Source organism: Mus caroli, chromosome 12 (assembly GCF_900094665.2).
Source record: "Mus caroli chromosome 12, CAROLI_EIJ_v1.1, whole genome shotgun sequence".
Classification (NCBI taxonomy): domain Eukaryota; kingdom Metazoa; phylum Chordata; class Mammalia; order Rodentia; family Muridae; genus Mus; species Mus caroli.
Window position 1 is genome coordinate 32,754,322 of NC_034581.1, and position 21,066 is coordinate 32,775,387.

The following is a 21,066-nucleotide window of genomic DNA, read 5'->3' on the forward strand; positions in this document are numbered from 1 at the left end:
CCCCTTGATCACTAATTGAGAAAATGCCTTACAGTTGGATCTCATGGAGGCATTTCCTCAACTGAAGCTCCTTTCTCTGTGATAGCTCCAGCTGTGTCAAGTTGACACAAAAATAGCCAGTACATCATGGTTTTAGAACATTATTATGCGAGAGCTAGGGTAATCTCTAAATGTAATTTGGCGTTCCTATATGTATGTTTTTTTGTTTTAAAAATATTTTTGCTTTTTAACATATTACATTATTTTATGTAGTAAATTTTATGTTCTTTATGAATAGTTTTTTTAGATTAAAATTGAAAATTACCCTCTTCCTGTTCTTCCTGCCAAGCCCCATATACTCCACTTGCTCTCTTAAGATCATTTATAAAAATGTTTTCTGTATTCTTGTCTATATAAGAATGATGTCAATGTTTCTTAGTGTTAACAAATATAATGTTGAGTATTCAGAGTGTAGAACAGTAGAACATCCAGAGTTATTAGCCAATGTTATTATTATTTTCTGAAATTAGTTCTTCTTGTGCACATCAAAATATTATTTTATAGAAACAGGAAGTAGCCATTATAGGAAGTTCATACAGGACATTGTTCCCTTAGAATAACAGCATAACACAGCATAACATTTCACTTTTCACTTAATAACATAAGAACTGGAATTCAGGACCCTGCACTGAAGAATCAAAACATTCCTCCCCCTCCATAAAGCTTTGGTATATCTAACTGTTACAACTAGTATATCTAACTGTTACAACTAGTATATCTAACTGTTAACCTTTGATAGTTAGCTTCTCTCCCTCCCCTTGCGTCCTTTTCTCCTTTTCTCTCTATTCTTCCTTCCTTCATATATATATATATATATATATATATATATATATATATATTCCTCTCTGTGTACAGTGTGTATATGTGTTCCTATATATATGCAGGTATGCATGCAGTTTCATGTATGTGAAGGCCAGAAATTGGGAATCTTCTTCAACATCTCACCCCAATTTTGGAGATAAGAGTCCCGCACTGAACCAGGAATTCACCGATTCAACTAGACTGGCTTGCCAGAACACTTTAAGGATTCTCCTGTTTATGCTTCCCTGGTGATGGGATTACATATAGTCACCACCACAAGCATCATTTTACGTGTATTCTGGGGCTCTGATGTTAGGTCCTAAGGCTTACATGGCAAGCACATTACCCACTGAGCCATCTCACCCAACCCCTTCCTTTCATTTTCTTAATCTTCAGACTGGCCTGGGACTTAGTAGAACTCATTACATAGCCCATTTTCTTCACACTTGCAATCATACTTCCTTAGCCTCTCACCTGCAGGATTGCATTATGTTTATGCCTGGCTTTGGATGAGCTTACTAAACGGGCGCATACTGAACATTGGTATTTTAAAAATTAAGATATAATTTTAGTTCCTAATGTAATTTTACCATTCTCAATGGATTGTTTTTGGTCTAGTTAGAATGCACATGACTCTTAAAATATCACTTACATTTGTTAAGGCTTCATCTAATAATTGTTAGGAGATTCACTTCAACTGTTTATCTTCGGTATAATTCTACTTTAAAGTGCAAAATGGTTAGTTATTCCATTGTTCCAGTGGCTCTAGCTAAGTTATCATTCTAGGGTATGATGCCTCTATGATAACTAAAGTACAGTACCCCTTGGAGCTTATGAATGAATTATCTATGGAGTTTTGATACCCAAAAACTTGTTTCAGAGCCCCCAAACTAGAACTTGCCCATCTTCTTTTCCTTTGTTACAATGATACTCTGCAACTGCAGTGACTACCTAGTATTGGTGAGTCAAGACCTCCCACAATCTATACTGAGCATCTCTCTTACAAATATATTGCCTTCAAGTGTCAGTATGTTGTCTTATTTGTACCTCAACATTCTGCAGCTTTCACTTTTCCTTTGAACCAGGGTACTTGATTTTATGTTCTTAGGCTTGGTACCTTCTCTCTATCCTCACATATTTGGCTTTGGTTTTCTATTCCTCATACATCTGCATGGACTCACTGACTGTGTATCAATTCTCATAGGCTGCTTTGTACTGTATAGTACAAAGGATAGTGCCTTCATCAACTCTTTTCACAGATCCCTCACACAGCTTTGTGTATGCATATGCATATATCTATACGTATAAATCACTGTGGTTAATGATGACAGAACTATGTTGAAGGAAACTTCTGTAATATCTCTTTGCCTGGACATCAGCCAGATACATTTCTGTAGATAAACAGGTAGATGCTGGGTGTCCATCAATCATGTGAAGAATTGCAAAAAGTTTAAAACCCTGAGCACACTCAAGAAGTTCTAACTGATTTCATAACCGGAGAAAGGACTATGTTCACAAGAGGAGAGGACACAGGGATTGCAGGATTGCAGATGCTGCATTTAGTAGCTGACGTGAGTCAGCAGTAGAGATGCAATGCTATGTAACTACAAGAGAGGCTTTGATGGAGAAATGAGCTCTAGATGGTCAACCAGCATTGGGGTAAAGAAGTGGATTTGAATTTAGCATGCAAAATATTCAGAACATTCAGTAATTGAGCCTTAAATCTCTCTCTCTATCTCTCTCTCTCTCTCTCTCTCTCTCTTTTGTTTTTTGTTTGTTTTTTTGAGACAGGGTTTCTCTGTATAGACCTGGCTGACTTCAAACTCAGAAATCCGCCTGCCTCTGCCTCCTGAGTGCTGGGATTAAAGGTGTGCACCACCACGCCCGGCTTTTTTTTTTTTTTTTTTTCAGTGAAGAAATCCCTGCTTTAAAAATTCCCTGAGGGTTCAGGAGATAAATCAGTCCGTAAAAGAGCTTGCTTTGCAGGCACTAAGCTTGAGCTCATTCCCCAGAACCCATGTAAATAAACCAAGTGTGGCAAGAGGTGCTGCAATCTCAGAGCTGGGGATGTACAGCCAGGAACATCTCTGGGGCTTGCTGATCATCAGCATCCCTAGGCTGCTTGGGAAGTTCCAGGCAAGTGAGGAGCTTTGTCTTTAAAAAGTACATAATACCCGAGGAGGTTTGTCTGAGATCCTCCTCTGGCCCTTATACCCATGCACACCCGAACACAGATTAACCTGCACAAAATACATATAATATAGTCTGAGACATTCATACTTAAATGTTTGTGACATATGATTCTGTTTTTATGTTTTTGCAAATATAATCTAATTTTAATGTTTGTAAATAACTTGGGCCAGTATACTAAATAATACTCATTTAGCAGGTTACTAATAATATCTTATAATGGAACGTTGTTTGACATGGGATATTTTTATACAGACAAAACATATCTATTTCTCAATCAAGAGGACTATCCATTCAAGAAATGCAACTTGTGCACGGAAATATAATGGCATTATTTAAGTTGCTTTTGAATAGTAATTTCTAGTCAACGATAATTTGCCTATAACTTGAATTTATTTGTTTTATGTATATTAGCTCATGCTTATGTAGAAATTTTGCAAGGGCACTTATATATAAATCTAGGTTATTTTCTTATTCTATAGAAAAATTAAACTTCATACATGCAAATAAAGTTAGGTTATATACATTTGAAGAAAAATTAGTTGAAATGATCAATTTGTTTACTTTTGTTGTTCCTGTTCACCATGCTGGCAGATGTAATAAAGAAATATATAATTAATCTCAGATGGCAAGAAGAGCAGTAGTTTGGGTTTTTGTCAAGGATAATATGGTCTTTGAATTGTTATGGATGGGAGATTATATGCACTTGAAAGAGGCCGTTTAAATTTATATGCTTTTAAAGGATCTACCATTGCGTTCACCTGGTATCTATGGACTCCTAAGTGCCAACAATTTGGAAGTGTTTCAGAAATGCTGATTCCTGCATCTAGGAAAATGAAAAAGAAATCTTTATTTTGGATAAGATTATGAGAGACTCTCATGCATGTCTAAGTTTGGGAATTGTTAACGTCTGCATTTGATGCGAGCTTCTCAAAGGCAGAAAGTTTTCCTTCACTGCTATTGACTCAGTGCTCAGGTCAGCAGCCACTGGGTGTGTCGCCTGGCCTGTAATGCTCAGGAGCTTTACTTTTTTCCTTTTTTTCCCCACAAAATACAGCTTTGGATATTTAATGTCTATAGAATGAAATGGACTTTGGATTTCTCATGACAGTAACTCATTTGTTAAGATTAGCTCTGTTTTTGTCCTATTCTACAGCCTTTGGTAATTTCTCATCAGAACAATAGTTGGTCCTCAAAGTGCTTATGGCAGAAGAAAGAGATTCAGAAAGGAACACAATTCTGAAGGGAGTGTTAGATTTGTTACCTCTTTTGACAGGTGTTTGGGATATGCTCGATGCAGCCGTTCAAAAGTACCCGATTCTTCTCCAAGGTCAAATCCAATTACTAATTAGGAGAGACTTGTTACATACTTTCTTCAAAATCTTGGAACCACAAAGGTCAGGAGAGTTAATAGATTATTTTATATGAGCTCCTGAATTTAAGACAGTAATCAACTCACTTTATCCATATCAAGTGCTTCTTCCAAGTGGATTTCAGTACCTAGAGTACCCCACACCTCTCAAAACAGTACCAGGGACTTCAACAAGTTAAAAATACCAAGACTGCACAGATGAACAGTGGACTTTAGTTGTACCAACCAGATTCTGAGTATTAAAACTTTCCTGGCTGTGTTATCATAAATCAGCTACTTATTCTCCAACCTCTTTATCCATAATAAAATACATACTGATAACACTTGCTTATGTCTAGGTATGCAGAATGATTTCAGCATTCATATGTTTTAAACATTCAACATAACTTTCAGAATATGATAAAACCTTAGTGATGTAGGTTATAGAATATGATAAAATCTTAGTGATGTAGGTTACTAAATAATATGATAAAATCTTAGTGATGTAGGTTACTAAATAATATGATAAAATCTTAGTGATGTAGGTTATAGAATATGATAAAACCTTAGTGATGTAGGTTACTAAATGTGAAAGGGTTATGGATAGAATGCTGTACTAAAGGTGTAATTTGAAAGAGGAAGACTTGAAATAAGTGAGTGAAATTAATAAGAGCACATATTTAATATATTCCTATGTGCAAGGAGATATGAGTTTATGTGTTGTCTAGGAAAAAACCTGAATGGGGTTCGGGTACTTTTACTGGATCTAGTAGAGGTATTACTGGAAAAGCCCAGAGTTATGTAATGTACATGTTTATAGATGCACTGCCCATTCTGTGTTCATATGGGATTGGGTCTCAGTGACCCTATGACATGAAAGATACTTGGTCTCAGTTTTCTTATATTTTCTGTTTATATATTCCTTTTTTGGGAGAACTTTTTCACCCCTGACAATTCATCTTCCTCCCTGATATCCACCTGTTCAGTAGTGTTTAATCTGTGCTGATCTTTTCATTTAGTGAAGTATAACTCTTTGGATTCGATCAGCTCCTAAGGGTCTGGGCCTTGCTAAGGGACACTAGCAGCACCCAGGAAGTCAGCTTGCATTGTCTACCCTGTGCATTTTTCTCAGCTTTTGAGAAGGACATTAGAAACAGCAATCCTCATCTCTCATTTAGTAGTGGATCCTATGATTTCTATCAACTATTCTTTTACCAATAAATACATTGAGCCACAGGACACAGTAAATTCTTAACAAAGGTGCAGAGAAAGCATGTTCCAGAGATAAATTGAAAGCCAGGGAACTGAGCTTCTGAGTCTAAGCTCTTAATTAGACTTAGCTCAAAGGCTGACTCAAACAAAGGAAGACCATAGTGAAGACTCAAAGTTAGTGGACCAAACAAGGAAAACAAAGCTTTTATAGTAATTATTAATATTTCCTCAGACTGGAAAGAAAGTGCATCTCTCCACCACTCCCTTGTTTATACCCCCTCGAGGGCTGCAGGGCAAATGGGAGGGAAGTGGATTATTGGCAAATTCTGATTCTGAGACAACTCAACCAACATGTTCTGTAAAAAGTGAGGTGGTTTCTCAGAAACACATTTTTGATTCTTTGACTCCTGGGACTTGAATTCTTTCAGGCTTAGTTAAACCTTGACTCTTCTTGGAAGGAAGTTCTCTGACAACCCATCTTCCTTCCACATATCCATATTTTAACGGTATTTCCACTGTGCAGATGTTTTCATTTAGTTCATGATAAATCTTTATTGAATGGCCATTACGCTATAAGGAAACCATTTAATTCTTTAATTTCACCGGATATCTTGGAAAGTTGTTTTAAATATTTAAATGTATTTTTGAACCAAAATATTTAGAGAAAGAACGTTCTTCTAGCCACAGATTGTTTCCTGTGCTGGCCTGAGAGTGGAAATGTTAAGAATGGCAGCCCTGAGTAACACCACAGCAGTGCTCATACACAGCCTTGTTGCGTTGGCTAACATATTCCTTGTTTACTTAGGATGTCAAAGACACCAATACCATATTTAGGTTCAGTTATGATATTTTACTCAAGCATTAAGATATTGATTATTTCTAGCCAAGAAATAATATGTAGGACTAAAAATAATGACACTTAACTGGAAACAATTATCAAGAGTCTTGGTTTTTAAGAAGAATAGATTTATAGTATAGTTGGTGTGTGTGTGTTTGGATATGCAACACTTATATTTAATAGCCATTATAAATTACTCTTTGTACATATGTATCTTGTCTGATGAATGGTGCTATATTTTAATTGGAGTTTTAAATTTATCAAATAGTTGAGCAAATGTGTTATATATATATATATATATATATCCTGTGTTCTAAAAGAAGGTTTTGAATTAGCAATTAATATTTAAGTTTAACTAATATGAAAAAACCTTTAAGGCATTAGCACATAAAAGTACTCAAATTCACTTATATTTTTTAAATTTTCATGTATTTATTTACTTTACATACCAATCACAGCTCCCCTCCTCCCAGTTTCCCCCTCCTACAGCCCCTTCCTCCATTTCCCCTCCCCTTCTCCTCTGAGAAGAGGGAAGTCCCCTCTGGGTATCACCCAACCCTGTCACATCAAGCCCCTGCAACACTAGGTACATCCTCTCCCACTGAGGCCAAAGTGGCCTAGTTAGGAAAAAGGGATCAATAGATAGGCAACAGATTCAGGGACAGTTTCTGCTCCAGTTATTAGGGACCCCCATGAAGACCAAGTTACATATCTGCTATATATGTGTAGGGGGCCTAGGTCCAGCCCATGCTTGCTCTTTGTTTGGAGGTTCAGTCCCTGGGAGCCCCAGTAGGTGTAAGTTAATTGGCTCTGTTGGTCTTCTTGTGAACTCCCTATCCCTTCCAGGTTCCTCAATCCTCCTCCTAACTCTTTGACAAGACTTTCCAAGCACCATCTAATGTTTGGCTGTGGATCTCTGCATTTGTTTTCATTAGCCACTGGGTGGAGCCTCTCAGAGGACAGTTATGCTAGGCTCTTGTCTGCAAGTATAAGAGAGTATCATTAATCGTGCCAGAGATTCATTGTTGTCCATGGGGTGAGTCTCAATTTAGGCCAGGCATTGATTGACCATTCCCTCTTTCTCTGCTGCATTTTTATCTCTGCACATCTGATAGGCAAGACACATTTTAGATTGAAGGTTTTGTGGGTGAGTTGCTGTCCTTGTCCCTCCACTGGGAGCCAGTCTGGCTACAGGAACTGGCCACTTCATTCTCCATACCCAGACGGCTCAGAGTCTCAGCTAGGTGCCGAGGAGCGTAGGAGCTTCTCTCATGATACAGCTCGTGTAGATCCCATTCATGTGTAAGCCAAAGGGAATTCTTAAACTAAGTCAGTCCTTCTGAATTCAGAGGTTTGCATGGAAGGATCTGTTTCTATGGTTGCTGTGACTTCTAGCTGAGAAATGAGAAATGAATCAGCTTGTCCTGGTGCAGTACCATCGATCCTGTTGAAGACCTGAGATCCCAGGCCCTCAGAAAGATAATTTGTTCCTCACAGACATTGCAGTAGGTAGCAAGAAGAGAAGGACAGAGCTTGCTCTCTGAAATGCATCTTCCACAAGAGAGATGAGGTTAGGTTAGTTGTTGTCTGGCAGTTGAGGCCTTACGAGCATCCTGATATTAGGAAAGTCTAACTTTAAGCGAGGGATGCTGACAAAGTGTTCATCTGTCAGTCCCATGGGGAATACGTCATTATGACCTGGGAATGTTTTGGAAATGTGTTCTAGGGAGACTGACATCTTTTTCTAACTTTCTAAAAGGTGTGCAGTCTGCAGGAGGAAAGATATAGTTGTCATTGCAAGTGGCCCACTGTACAAACATCATGGAAGAGTTTGGAACAAAGTAGCTGCTAAACCCTTTCAAATGTTTTGGACATTTTAGATGCCCAGGAACACTTTAGTATCTCCTTGTAATTTCTAGATGTTATGATTTCTTGGGGGAAACGATTTTTAATGGGCGTTGGTATCTATTATAGTGTTGATGTGTGCTGACAAGGAAGTCTTGTGTTTGCTTTGTAAAATCCAACGTTCTCTTTGAAATTGGGGCTCAGTACAAATTTTAAATGAAAATAAAATCTTAAGGGTTATCAGTGAACTAATTTCTATGTCAGAGTTAGGTTTTAAAACCTGCCCTCTGCATCCTCCAGTAGGTTAGAGCAGTATGTGGACTTAAGCTACTGAGTAGGGATTCTTAGGGCTACAGTTCTGTGTGTTAGCAACAGCATTGAATTTTAGATGTATAGATTGTAAAGTGTGGTATATGCCATGTGGGTATGTACCATGGATTGAACCAGGACATTATTATATAGTTAGATTTTTAAAAAACATCCTATACAATATTTTTCAAGTTTGTGTTCATAACTAAAGAAAAATGTGGAGCAAGAGAATGCCAGATTACAAGAAATATTTTATTAGGAAAGTTCTTTTTATGGCAGATATACTGTGCCTTCTAAATCTGGCCTAAAGTCACCACGTTTTGTTTGTTTGTTGAGACAGAGTCTTCTCTGACAGCAAGATTGGCATGGAGTTCGCATAGATCCACCGGCCTCTGTGTCTGAGTGATGGGATCAAAGGTGTGTGGCACCACACTCAGATGAGCTGCCTCTTAGAAGGTGGTTTTTGGCAATGTCTTTGTTTTTGGTTATTACTGTCCAAGTACAGTTCTTATTTACCTCTAACAGACATCATTGTAATAATTCCTTCCTGTTTCCTTCCCTTTAGTCACTCCAGGTGAAGTAAATTTTACTATTTAAACTATGGTATTTAACAAGCTCCTGCAATACCACCACCTCTGCCCACTCAGCCTTTCTCCTCTGGTCCCTGAAAGTCCCCTTTAATAAATTCTTCATAAAACATAAACAATGTTCCTTCCTGGTCTTGAGTGTTTCCTAAGTCCCTAAAACTTTTTTGCTCTTTTGAAATAGTGTCTTATATTTTTTAATTTTAAAATAGTATACATTATTCATGGATTAATTCCAATTATCTTTCTTGTGGTGGTCTGATAAATTTCAGCGTGGATTTATTAATGTGTATGCTGCAAGGTTCCATGAGTTTATAGCAGATTTGCTGCTTTGTCATAAAATAGCTTATTTATGTTCATGTCTGACTAAATTGTAAATATCTTCCGGTGTGCCTTTTCTCCTAGTGTATGAAAGTCACGTCCACAGTTATGGATCACACAGGCGGAGACATTAGGAACGTCATAGAGCAATGTTACAGTTTCATCTGTGTGAATGTAAGTAGTAAACAGAATTGGTTGGAGTCATTGGAGACCTGAGCAAACAATGTCAGAGAATGGACCCTGCTCAGCCCTTGTGCAACAGAAGATTTTGACAGATTTAGTTGCGCTAATCACTGTCTGGTTTAAAATTGTATTTTTTTACCATTTCAAATAGAAAAACATTATTTTGTGAACCCAATTCCTATAATGAGATGCAAGTATTGCTTTCATCAACAGTAATTTTAATTTTCCATCAGTAAAGTAGATACATAATTTCAACTCAGGATATAGCACAAATCTTAATATGCATAAAATTTAGGTATCCTTTAAAGTGGTTTAATGTTAATTTGGATAAATATGTTGAATATCATGTACAGTTCATCTCCCTGTGAGTCAACTTCTCTTCTGTAAGAGCCTCCTTTCACTTTCTCTTATCTTCTTGTCTTTGAGGTTGTGTCCTCTGATAGTCAAGAAACCAGGAAGTTACTTCGTATCCTCGAAGAGAGCAGCCTTTCTCTTCTCTATCCTGTAGTTGTTGTTTTGGTAAGTGAGTAAATATGTCTCTTCTCTCATTGAGCCTCTGCTTCCTTCTTGATAACCTAATGTTTATTTCCTTGAAAAAGATTGCATTCAATTGAGAGTGTCCACTAGCATGCAGAAGACTTCAAAGATCTTAGATTGATATTTCTGATGACTTGTGCCTTTGTGGCTGTGGTCACGTGGCTCAAAGATATTGGAAAACTAGTTGATTCCACTAGCAATCAATTTATTTATCCTAACCAAAATATAAAGCTATGTGGCCAAGCTGACTTGTTGTTAAGCTAATGTCTAAGAACTATATTTAGGGTGTTTATCAGCACAATAGAAGCAAAAGGAGAAATCCAAAGGCTTAAAGAATGTAAGAAAGAAGTAATAGAAAACTCTCTTGGCCTAAGAATACGTAGATAGAGTGAGTGGTTGAAGAGAGTATGTAGAAGAATGGCCTGGGCATATTTGGAGACAACACACATACACACACACACACACACACACACACACACACACACACATTTTCAATGACTGAAAGAATATGTTGACTTAAGAATTCACTGAGGAAAAAGATCAGAGTCCATGCTGGCCTAACTAGCTAAGAAATGGGGCCTGAAATCTGTAACACTTTTTATCCTGTGGAGAGGGCGTCCAGACTGTCTCAGAAATACCTAGTTCTGTAAATTCAAGCCTATTGTGTAGTCTGGGAGCTTAATTCTTGTTAGGTAATTGGTAACATAGGTAAGATTTTAACATAAAACAAAGACAAACTTTGTATTAAACAAAACTCTAATGTGATCAATGACAGAACAAGCAAGTTGGGTAGAGTGGGATTTAGTTCATTCCCTGGCCAAGTGTATTTGATTATGTGCCCTAAAGATAGGTTCTAAGGTGCAGCTAGTATGGAAAGCCATCACGTGATTTCCTGAGCAACAGGGTGTCATTGAGTGTTTTAGAAGGTTATGGAGTCAACTCAATGGTGGAACACTGCAGTGCTTTGAGGGTGGAAGGACATATTTGAAGTCCTAGATTGAGCCCTCCATCCCATGTTTCTTTGTATATAGATCTTCATTTTATCTTCACAGGTGAGATGCCAAGTCTCACCTATTCAGTCTAGTAAGACGAAGACACCGATGTCTTTGTTCCTTTCTTAAGATGCTTAACCTTGAGCTCCATTTTCCTGAGTGCAGAACTGAAGCTAATACCAGGTTGTGTAGATTAGCACGAATCAATGCAGAAAGCTAACTTGCTAACTCCTGCCCTGCATTGGGCCCTTAGCAAGCCTGCAGTGCTGACTTGTCCTGTGGTACTTGTCTGACTTCGATTCTTTCCACTCTGGATACGATGGGTCAAAGTTCACTTCTACTACTTGTACCTGTTTCCAAGCTTTGATCACATTTTCCATCTTTGTCCTGGCTACTTCCATTGGAATGCTTGTCTCTTCAGATGCAGTATCTCAGCTCTCTCATGGTATCTCTATGCTAACAGCTTCCAAGTCACAGGCACAGAGGTGTTGCCCTATGAATGAAAGTTTAGTTAATTATTCACCAAGTTAGTAGAAGTATAGGAATAATATGATTGTAAAATTCAATAAAATGACTTTAAGTCTAGATAAGCTATACTTTAAACTTTAAATGAAGACTGTGTATACATGTAGTGTGGTTGTTTATAATATGTATATAAATGAATATGTATATAAGCATATACACATTTTGTTTAACAGGAAAGACTTTATGTATTAAAAGCCTTTGAAGCCAATCTTCCACTTTGCTTCCTTCTAAGTTAACTTGCTGGGGAACCAACACAAAAATGAGCTTTTGTTTTGGTTTTTAATAAGGCTTTACGTTAAATGACTCTAAACTCTGAGACCAGACCAGAAGGTACCTGGCCATTTCTGCATGCAGATGCTTTTACTCATCACAATAGGTTCTAAAATTATAACTTACACATGGGACCAATGTGGTTCAATGGATATAAAATCCAACAAGGTTTCACCAAGCCGAGGCATGTCTTATAGTCACTGTACTGCCAGGAACGACCATTAACTCTTAACCTTCAGAAAGTGCAGTGATTACAAGGCTGGAAGCTCCACCCCTTCTGGTCATACTGCAAATGCTTACAGGACTGTTTAGCGCTAGATGAGACGTTATAAGGGCTATCAACCTCCAATTTGATTCTACTTGAGAAAGTTGTCATCTACGTGCTGTTGAGGTCAAATATTTATACAAAAAGGAGTCAGGAGGTCAACTAAGCTAGGGCATTTGACCAAAGCATTAGTGGATAAATTTTTAAAAATTATTTTCATTAATTAAATAATGACATGTTCAGTGTGTGAGTATGCATGTGTCAGTGTGTGTGGGTGCACAGGCACAAATGTACATGCGCATGTGCATGTAGGTTAGAGGCTAACTTATGGAAGTGGATTATCTCTGCCCCCATATTCTGGGGTTTGAACTCCTGTCATGTTTGGTGCCTTCCTCTACTGAGCTTAAGAGGTAATTGTTGGCATTGGGATTAGTAATGAGGAAACTCACATTTTCTCATATTGTCAATGAGATACAGAATAATTCTTTGAAATTTCTTGGTTTCTGTCATCAAAGGGACAATAAAATTTTGAGTTGATAATATTTAGGAAATTACTGACTGACTGAAAGGAACAAAAATTATGTTCCTGATTTCTTGATAGAGTCTATTGGATTTTATTTTAGATTTTGTGCAAGTCTTTATTATTTAATTAATAAAACCCTCAGAAAACGTTAGGATATCTTTAATGCTGGAGATTTTTATTATTTAGGATAAACTGGTGTGGGTAAGCAGTCTCTACTCTAAGATTCAGCTGAAGTAGGGGACAAAATTTCCACATAATGACATGGGAAGAATAAAGTATTTTGGAAAAAGTTAAGAAACTTAAGAAAATAAATTTGTTGTTTTCTTTTTAAAAACTTGCTTTTTCCATAATCTTTTAGATGTAATCTTGCGGATATTGTGTAATAACACATTATGACAGGCTTCATTTCAAGTGGTCATTTTTCTAAATGTGTAAGTTTAGTTTTTTTTATTAAACCTTTGATGTTCAAAATACTGTCTGGAATCATCTATTTGGTCATCATTTTTTCCCTTTTACTTGGTTTTATATTGACCTTCTTTGACAAACTCTAGTGTTGATAACGGCATTGTTTAAGGAATAAGCTTGTAAATAAATTAGATCATTATATTTTTTATTCTTTGAGAACTTCATTTGCTGTACTTTGACCACCCTCTCATAATCTCATCCCTTCCTACCCAAATTTAAGATTAAGTTTTTTCTTCTTTCTCCACCAAGTTCAATTCCTGTTGCCCAACTAGTCTCAGGATGGGGGCCAACTCTACTGTGGTCACAACATTGAAGCAACTGACTGTCCCTTGTGTAGTTATTATCAAATGCTAATATCTTTTCAGCCAGCAGTGGGATCAAGAGTTCCCCCACCCCCACCCTACTATGCTGGAATCAAGTATTACTTTTATCAACCTAAAATCTTCATTTTGGTATATTTAACTATGTATTTTTACACTAAGCCAGATAGTGTTGGTAATACTGGCTAGGTGATTAAAACAGATATTTGTACTAAAAGTAGAAAAAGATTATTGAGGAGAATAATTCACAGTGCTATGTTTTCATGAATTTGTGTGCATGTTGGATGCTGCTCATTGTTCCATACAGTCTTTTTTAAATGACCTTTAGAAAGACACCGTCTCTTACTACTACAAAAATAAGTTTGTCTCTCAAAAGGAAAATATTTTCTATTTGGAAGAAAATACTCTATTATACATGAGTACATGTAAAAGTTCACCATTTAGGTTGTGCAGCCAGAAAAGTCATAAATACATGTTAAAATTAAATGCTTTCTTTCTCAAAACATTAAGTAAGAATACATTTGACTTTCCTTTTGGGGTGTGATTTTTTTTGTTTTTTAATATACATTGTACACAACAACATCATATTTCAAATGATATTTTCATATAACTACATAATTGTGCATTCACTCCACTTCTGCTCTGACCCTTCTCTTTCTCCCCACACCTCCCCTCTCCTATTAGTTTGTCTCTTAGGAGCTAGTGCTTCTGCTCTCAGTTTCTAAATACCTCCATAATTTTATATATCTGTATAAAATCTAGGATCCACAGAGGAGAGAAAACATAATATTTGCCTTTCTGAGACTTATTTAATCTTTTAGATACTTCTGAGCAGTCCTTCCCTGTGTCTATATTTGAAGCACTTCCATGGCTTTCCCTCTGACTGGTACAGCACTTCACATCTCATGGAAAGATCTCTGATGGATTTGTAATTGGGCTTTGTTCACAGTGAGATGGAGGTCGAGGTGTATTATTGATGTGTACATATCCATATTTCCAGAATTGTTATTCATGAAGATTTTTCCAATGGTTGTTGTTGTTGTTGTTGTTGTTGTATATCTTCATCAAAAATTAGGAATATTTGGTTGGGAGTATGTGAATTTACTTCTGGGTTCTCCATTTGACCGCACTAATCTGTGTGTCTATCAACATTGCTTTCATTATTATCACTATAATGTGTCTCTAAGCCAGGACTGGTAATTATATCCAGCATGGTTCTTTCTGCTTAGAAAGGCTGTAGCTATTTGATCTTTTATGCATTCTTATGAATTTCAGGATTTTTTCCAGTTTCATAAACAATGCTACTGTTATTGTCAAATACAGTTTTAATTTTGCCAATACATAACATTGGGAGAGCTTTCCAAATCTTATAGTGTCTTCTTCAGCATTTTTTCTTCTGGGTTTAAATTTTTTATTGTAGAGGTCTTTCACTTCCTTAGGTTTATTCCAAGGTATTATTTTTCAAGCTCTCATGATCAGAATTGTTTTCCTCATTTCTTTCTCAGCGTGTTTATTATTGCTATATAAGAAATCTACTGGAATTTGAATGCTCTTGATGTATCCTGCTCCTGTTGAAAGTGGTCATTAGTTCTAAGGGTTACCTGTTAGAATCTTTCATGTCTCCTGTGTACCCACCAGATTATGCCGTCTTGCTCATTTGTATGCCTTTTTTTTTTCTAGTCTTAATTCTTTGCCTAAAACCTTGAACATTCTCGAATAAAAATAGAGAAAGTCTGCTTCTGAATTTTTTGGTAGAAATTCTTTGAGTTTGTCTCACTTAGCCTACTGTTGACTGTAAGTTTGTTATTGTTTATAGCATTTTATCATATTAAGTTACATTCATTCTATTCTTCATTTCTTAAGAGCTTTTACAATAAAAGGATGTTGGACCTTGTCTAAACCATACTCATGTGATTTCTATTCTTAAGTCAGTTTATGTGATTAAAATTATTAATTTGTAGATATTGAAGTGTCTTATATCACTGGGTTGAAGTTAATTTCAGAGAGTTGAGTGATCTTTTTGATATGTTTCAATTTGATTTACAACTATTTTTTTTTGAGAATTTTGCATTTGTGTTTATCAGGGAAACTGTCATACCAGTTTTTTTTTGTTATGTTTTCTTATCTGATTTTGATAGCAGTAATATTGGCTTTATAAAATTGGTTGTGTTGCTTTCTTTTCTATTGTATGAAGTGTTTTTTTATTTTGTTTTGTTTTTTATGTTGCCTGCTACTACTCAGTCTAGCCTACAAAGTATTTAAAGTTGTTTTCTGAGTTAATCACAGTTGTTCTTTGTGCCTTCTTATACTATATGACATAAATTCATCACAACTTACAGTGGGTTTATTATACATTCTGAGAAGGTCATATTTTAATGAAAATATATTTAGCATTCCATATCCTGCACAGCACTGTAGCTGAGCAACATATACTGTGGAGTATGTAGGATGTTTTCCCTGATAAGAGTTTCTACTGGTTGGACACAGACACCAACTACATTGTGTAGTATTATGAGGCTATCCTTGCATTCATCAAGGAGAAAATCAAAAATCAATGTTTGATTTCTATCAAATGCAGACTGCTGCCACACCATTGTGGAACAGAAATATTCAAAGTGAAAAGTCTCAGTCAGGATCATGTGCATTTGGCTTTCTTTGTCAGATTGTTTTTTGCTAGAGGATCCTCTGAAAGTTCGTTCAGCGTCCTTAAAACAAAAGCTATGGATGTAGGGCACATCCCATTCTTTTTTTCTTTTCTTATTTTGTTGTGTTCATGACTTCAACGATAACGTATGTTCACAAATATATTATTTGAAAATATCAAAAATGAGTTTATAAAGTGTAAATCAGATATTAAATTACTCAAGGAATAATTGGCTTAAATGAAGCAAGACTCAAAGGGCCTACCTCTGTGAACTGAGGCCATGGGCAGAGACTTAGGATCAAGAGCTAATGATTTTTCCTGGGAAATGGGGAAAAGTGATTTTAAAACGAAGATGCAGTACTACTAATATCTGTATTCTAGACTAGATTATATAAAAATGATCTTGTAAAATCCTCACAATTCATATACTGTATCTGAAAAGCTTCAAAGAATTTTACCATACTTGGCTGTATTTCCACAGAACATCCATTAAATAATGGCAGCATATGGTTTAAAGCTTCATTCTTCAGTATGTAGGAATGAATCACCCAAGCACCAAACAGATGTCTAGGTGTTCAATTGTGGAAAAGCAGGAAACACATTCATAGATGTTTACATTTGAGAGTTAGAGCAAATTCTTAAATATTACTTAGTGAAATCATGTTTCCATTTCTTTGATAGAAAAATAATTTTACTCTAGTTACCTGTCACACAACTCCGCTTTTCTCTGACAGCACCCATAGTTTATTGGTGCTATCAGAAATGGGAAGCTTTGGGAATTTACCCTTACAAAAAATATAAACGATCAAGTGGAATTTTAGTGTTCTAAGAACATAATTATAGCTTCAAAGGCATTAAACGTTTAGTTTTTGTTAGGCGGAAGTAGCTTATAGATATACAAGATCAGAATATGTGATCTTTAAAATAGTTCAGAATGTTTAGTATTGAACATGTCAGCAAATAAAATAATTTTTAAAAGTCCGGAAAACCATCAGCCGTTGACACTTGATACTTTACATGTGAGGAAACTGTCCCAACGGAGTAAATTGTTTCCAGAAGGTTCCTCAGCCCACAGTGGCAACACCAGGAGCAGAATCAATCCAGTGTGCTGCTCAGTATACACTTGTAACTTTGATGCTTTCATGAACGTGTTAAATAATGGAAAAAGATTAAAAATATACATATATACACATAGATGTATCCAATGTTCCTGACTAATAAAGAACAAATGTCAATTGGAAAATGGAGGCAGGGACTTCTTTTAAGTATAATGGCTTCTTATTTTAGCTTCAGTCTTGAGGGCTTTTCTGGATTTAAGTTCTAAAATTCCACAGTCTTGTTAAATCTCCCTGTAGATCCTAGATATGAATCCTTTACTTTGTCCTGTTTTGACTTTTCACCTTTTACTCATCTGCTTATTTAGGGCATTTATGTTGCTAACCCTGTCACTCCTAGTCTGAAGTGATGCATTTTTCGAGGTATAAATTCATAGCAAGCAAAGGTGGGTGCCTTACCTCTCAGTGTTTCTATCCTGGTGTTTACTTCACAGTTCCTTTGCTTCAGGTTTCTACATGACTTGTTCTTGTTTGCAGTGTCTGTTGCAGCTTGGGAGTCAGCCACTGGCTAGCCCTGGGGTAGCTACAGTCCTGGTACCACTACGCTCTCAGTTGTATTGCCTTTGTAGCCCCGTGAACACTTCTGCATTTTTTTCTGAAAGATTTCCTTTGTATTGCATTTTAAGTATTTATGCTTTTTCACTTCAGTTTATTGTCTTTCTCTTTCCTGCCTGCATACCACCTCAGCAGAAATGGAATTACATGTGCAAGTTTTACAAATTTTTGTCTTGTACTAATACAGTAAGTCTCAGGTATTTCCTGCCTAAGTCAATAATAAAACTAAGATAAATACTGGTTAAAGAATACTTTTGGAGCCTTTACAACTGTGGCAATAAAGGAATTAATTTCTAACACAAAGATGAGGAAGGCTGACATCATTCCTGTGAGGGGTGTTGAATAGCGAACTGGCTGTGTTGCTATAATTTGAGATCTTTGCTTATGGCTAAATGGTGAACGGAAAGCTCATGTTGTGGAGTAGAAAGTGGCAAAGATTAACTGTGATGAACATATAACTGATGAAGTACACAGAAATGATTCTCATAGAAACACCTTCCTCCTGTTAATCCCATTAAAGGATAGGGCTATTTGTTTGTGGATACAATAGTGTCCTAATGAAATCTGCAAATAGAATGGAATCTAGAGGACATTTTTCTAATCTGTAAAATATATTTTTCCTAATTAAGCATGGATTTAGAACCTGCTAATTATTTCCCCAGTTTCAATAGGCTACTCAGCTTGGTTCAGTGAGCAAAACCATTTGCATTTTTTTTTTTTTTTTTGCCATTGTGATCCTAGTTAATCAGTTTGAAAATTGACATGTGAAACACATGAGGCCAAAGTAATAAAATGGGACTGCTTTGTTAAGGAGCTTATATTGATGTTAGCCCTAGGAGGAACTGGATGACTGACTTTGTCATTCATTAAAATAAATCCACTTGGTTCAGTGGAAGAATCGTATTTAACATGTTAACTATTACCATGCTATGTAGGAAGCTTATCAAACAGGTTTATTTGACTTATAGCCGCTCTCTAGATTGCTGATCTCATAATTGATAATTTAGGCTAAAACTACCAGGGGACTGAGGACAGATATTGTGTGTAATACGTTTTCCCAAGTAACTATTCTCTACGTGAGTAGAGATATTGCTATGGTAATGAGTGCTCAGACTGTAGAGGTACTCAGAACTCTGTAACATTCACTTTTTTGTAAATGCTCTTTCACTCTTAATAAATATATGTGTGACATAAAAATATGCTCAAGAGTTTCTCTACCTTGATATTTTTGTGCTACTATCTTCTATTGAAATAATGAAATGAGGTTTAATAAAACCCTACCTTAGGTGGGTTATTTTTGCAAAACTACTATACCTTTTAAATACTATTACATTTATGTATTATACTTATATAATAATAAATAAATATAGTTTAAACAATATAAAAATGTGGAACCTGAACTGGGATGCATTATTTAATTGCATGTATTATTTGAATTAATTTATGTTTGGTTGAGAAAGTTAATGTATCCTCAGGTGACTAACCTGGTAAGGATTTTGGATCTGGAGTTAATGTTCCAGGTAATAGGACCAGCTTCAGCACACTTTAACCAGTCCAGGTTGATTAGTGTCCATGACCTTCAGTTCAGACCTTCATCCATAATAAAATATTATGCCCTTTATGCATCTGAGATTTTCCTTTTAAAACATTTTGTATTTCTAAATAACATGTTGTAAAACTACTTCACATTGTAATACTCTCCAGTGTATATATTTCAAATGTAAAGTAGTTTGTCAGTGTACCAGCTATGTTAAAATATGAATCAGGCACAATGGCATGCCTATTTTTGTTGTTGTCTCTTCTTTTTCTTTTTCTTTCTATTATCTTCCCTTTTTCTTGTTCCTTTCCTTTCTTTTCCCCCCTTCTTATTTTTCAAGACAGGGTTTCTCTGTGTAGCCCTGGCTGTTCAAGAACTCACCTTATAGATCAGATTGGCCTCAAACTCACGGATATCTGAACACCTCTGCCATCCAAGGGCTGGCATGAAAGGTGTGCACCCCATGCACATTTCCAGCCACTTTTGAGATCCAGAAGCCTTCTTTTGAGTTCTTCTTCTTCTGTGTTTGACATTCTTTCTTTTTTCAAATATTATCCCCTTTTCTAGTTCCCCCTCCAATAATCCCCTATCCCCTCTCCTCTCCCCCTACTCCCCAACCCACCCACTCCCATTCTTGGTCCTAGCATTCCCCTCTATTGGGACATAGAGCCTTCACAGGACCAAGGGCCTCTCCTCCTCTGCACAAATATGTGTTTGACATTCTTATCTTCTCGTTTTCACAGTGTGGTTTTTATATGCTAATACTAGATCTCTCCTTTGGACTTTTATTTTATTTATTTTCTTTTAAATATTTATTTATTTATTTATGTGAGTACTCTGTAGCTGTCTTCAGACACTCCAGAAGAGGGAGTCAGATCTCATTACAGATGGTTGTGAGCCACCATGTGGTTGCTAGGATTTGAACTCAGGACCTTCAGAAGAACAGTCAGCACTCTTAATGGCTGAGCCATCTCTCTAGCCCCTCTAGACTTTTAATTGCCTTCCTCTGCCTCTGTATTGAAAACAGTTGTAAAATAAGTCATTTCTTCTAACAGGCTCTTCTTTTATGCCTGTCTTGTGCCTCAGTTTTGAGAATGTCTTGCAAATCTGTGTAAATTATAGGTAAAATCTAGTAGTCACGTCCAGTAAACTTTTCTCTTTAGTACATAATTAACTTTTTGATGCTATAGATTCATATAGTATTTAACAAACATCTGTGTGATAAACATTTTAAAGTGCTTGCATTTTGCTTTATAAAGTTATTCCTTTTATTTATATTTATTATTACGTATTTTTCTCAATTACATTTCCAATGCTATCCCAAAAGTCCGCCATACCCTCCCCCCCCCTTCCCTACCCACCCATTCCCATTTTTTTTTTTTTTTGGCCCTGACATTCCCCTGTACTGGAGCATATAAAGTTTGCAAGTCCAATGGGCCTCTCTTTCCAGTGATGGCCAACTAGGCCATCTTTCGATACATAAGCAGCTAGAGACAAGAGCTCCGGGGTACTGGTTAGTTCATCATGTTGTTCCCCCTATAGGGTTGCAGATCCCTTTAACTCCTTGGGCACATTCTCTAGCTTCTCCATTGGGAGCCCTTGGATCCCTCCAATAGCTGACTGTGCTCATCCACTTCTGTGTTTG

General features: G+C 36.5%; 1 protein-coding gene across 2 annotated transcripts in view; it reads left to right on the forward strand.

Moving 5' to 3' along the window:
* Crppa (CDP-L-ribitol pyrophosphorylase A) overlaps positions 1-21,066 on the forward strand; it is a 293,326-nt gene that overhangs the window by 121,314 nt on the left and 150,946 nt on the right. For both annotated transcript variants that reach the window (XM_021179106.1, XM_021179109.2), the window contains exons 7-8: positions 9,575-9,664; positions 10,100-10,192. In XM_021179106.1, the coding sequence (XP_021034765.1) occupies positions 9,575-9,664; positions 10,100-10,192 (183 nt within the window). The remainder of the gene's footprint in view (positions 1-9,574; positions 9,665-10,099; positions 10,193-21,066) is intronic.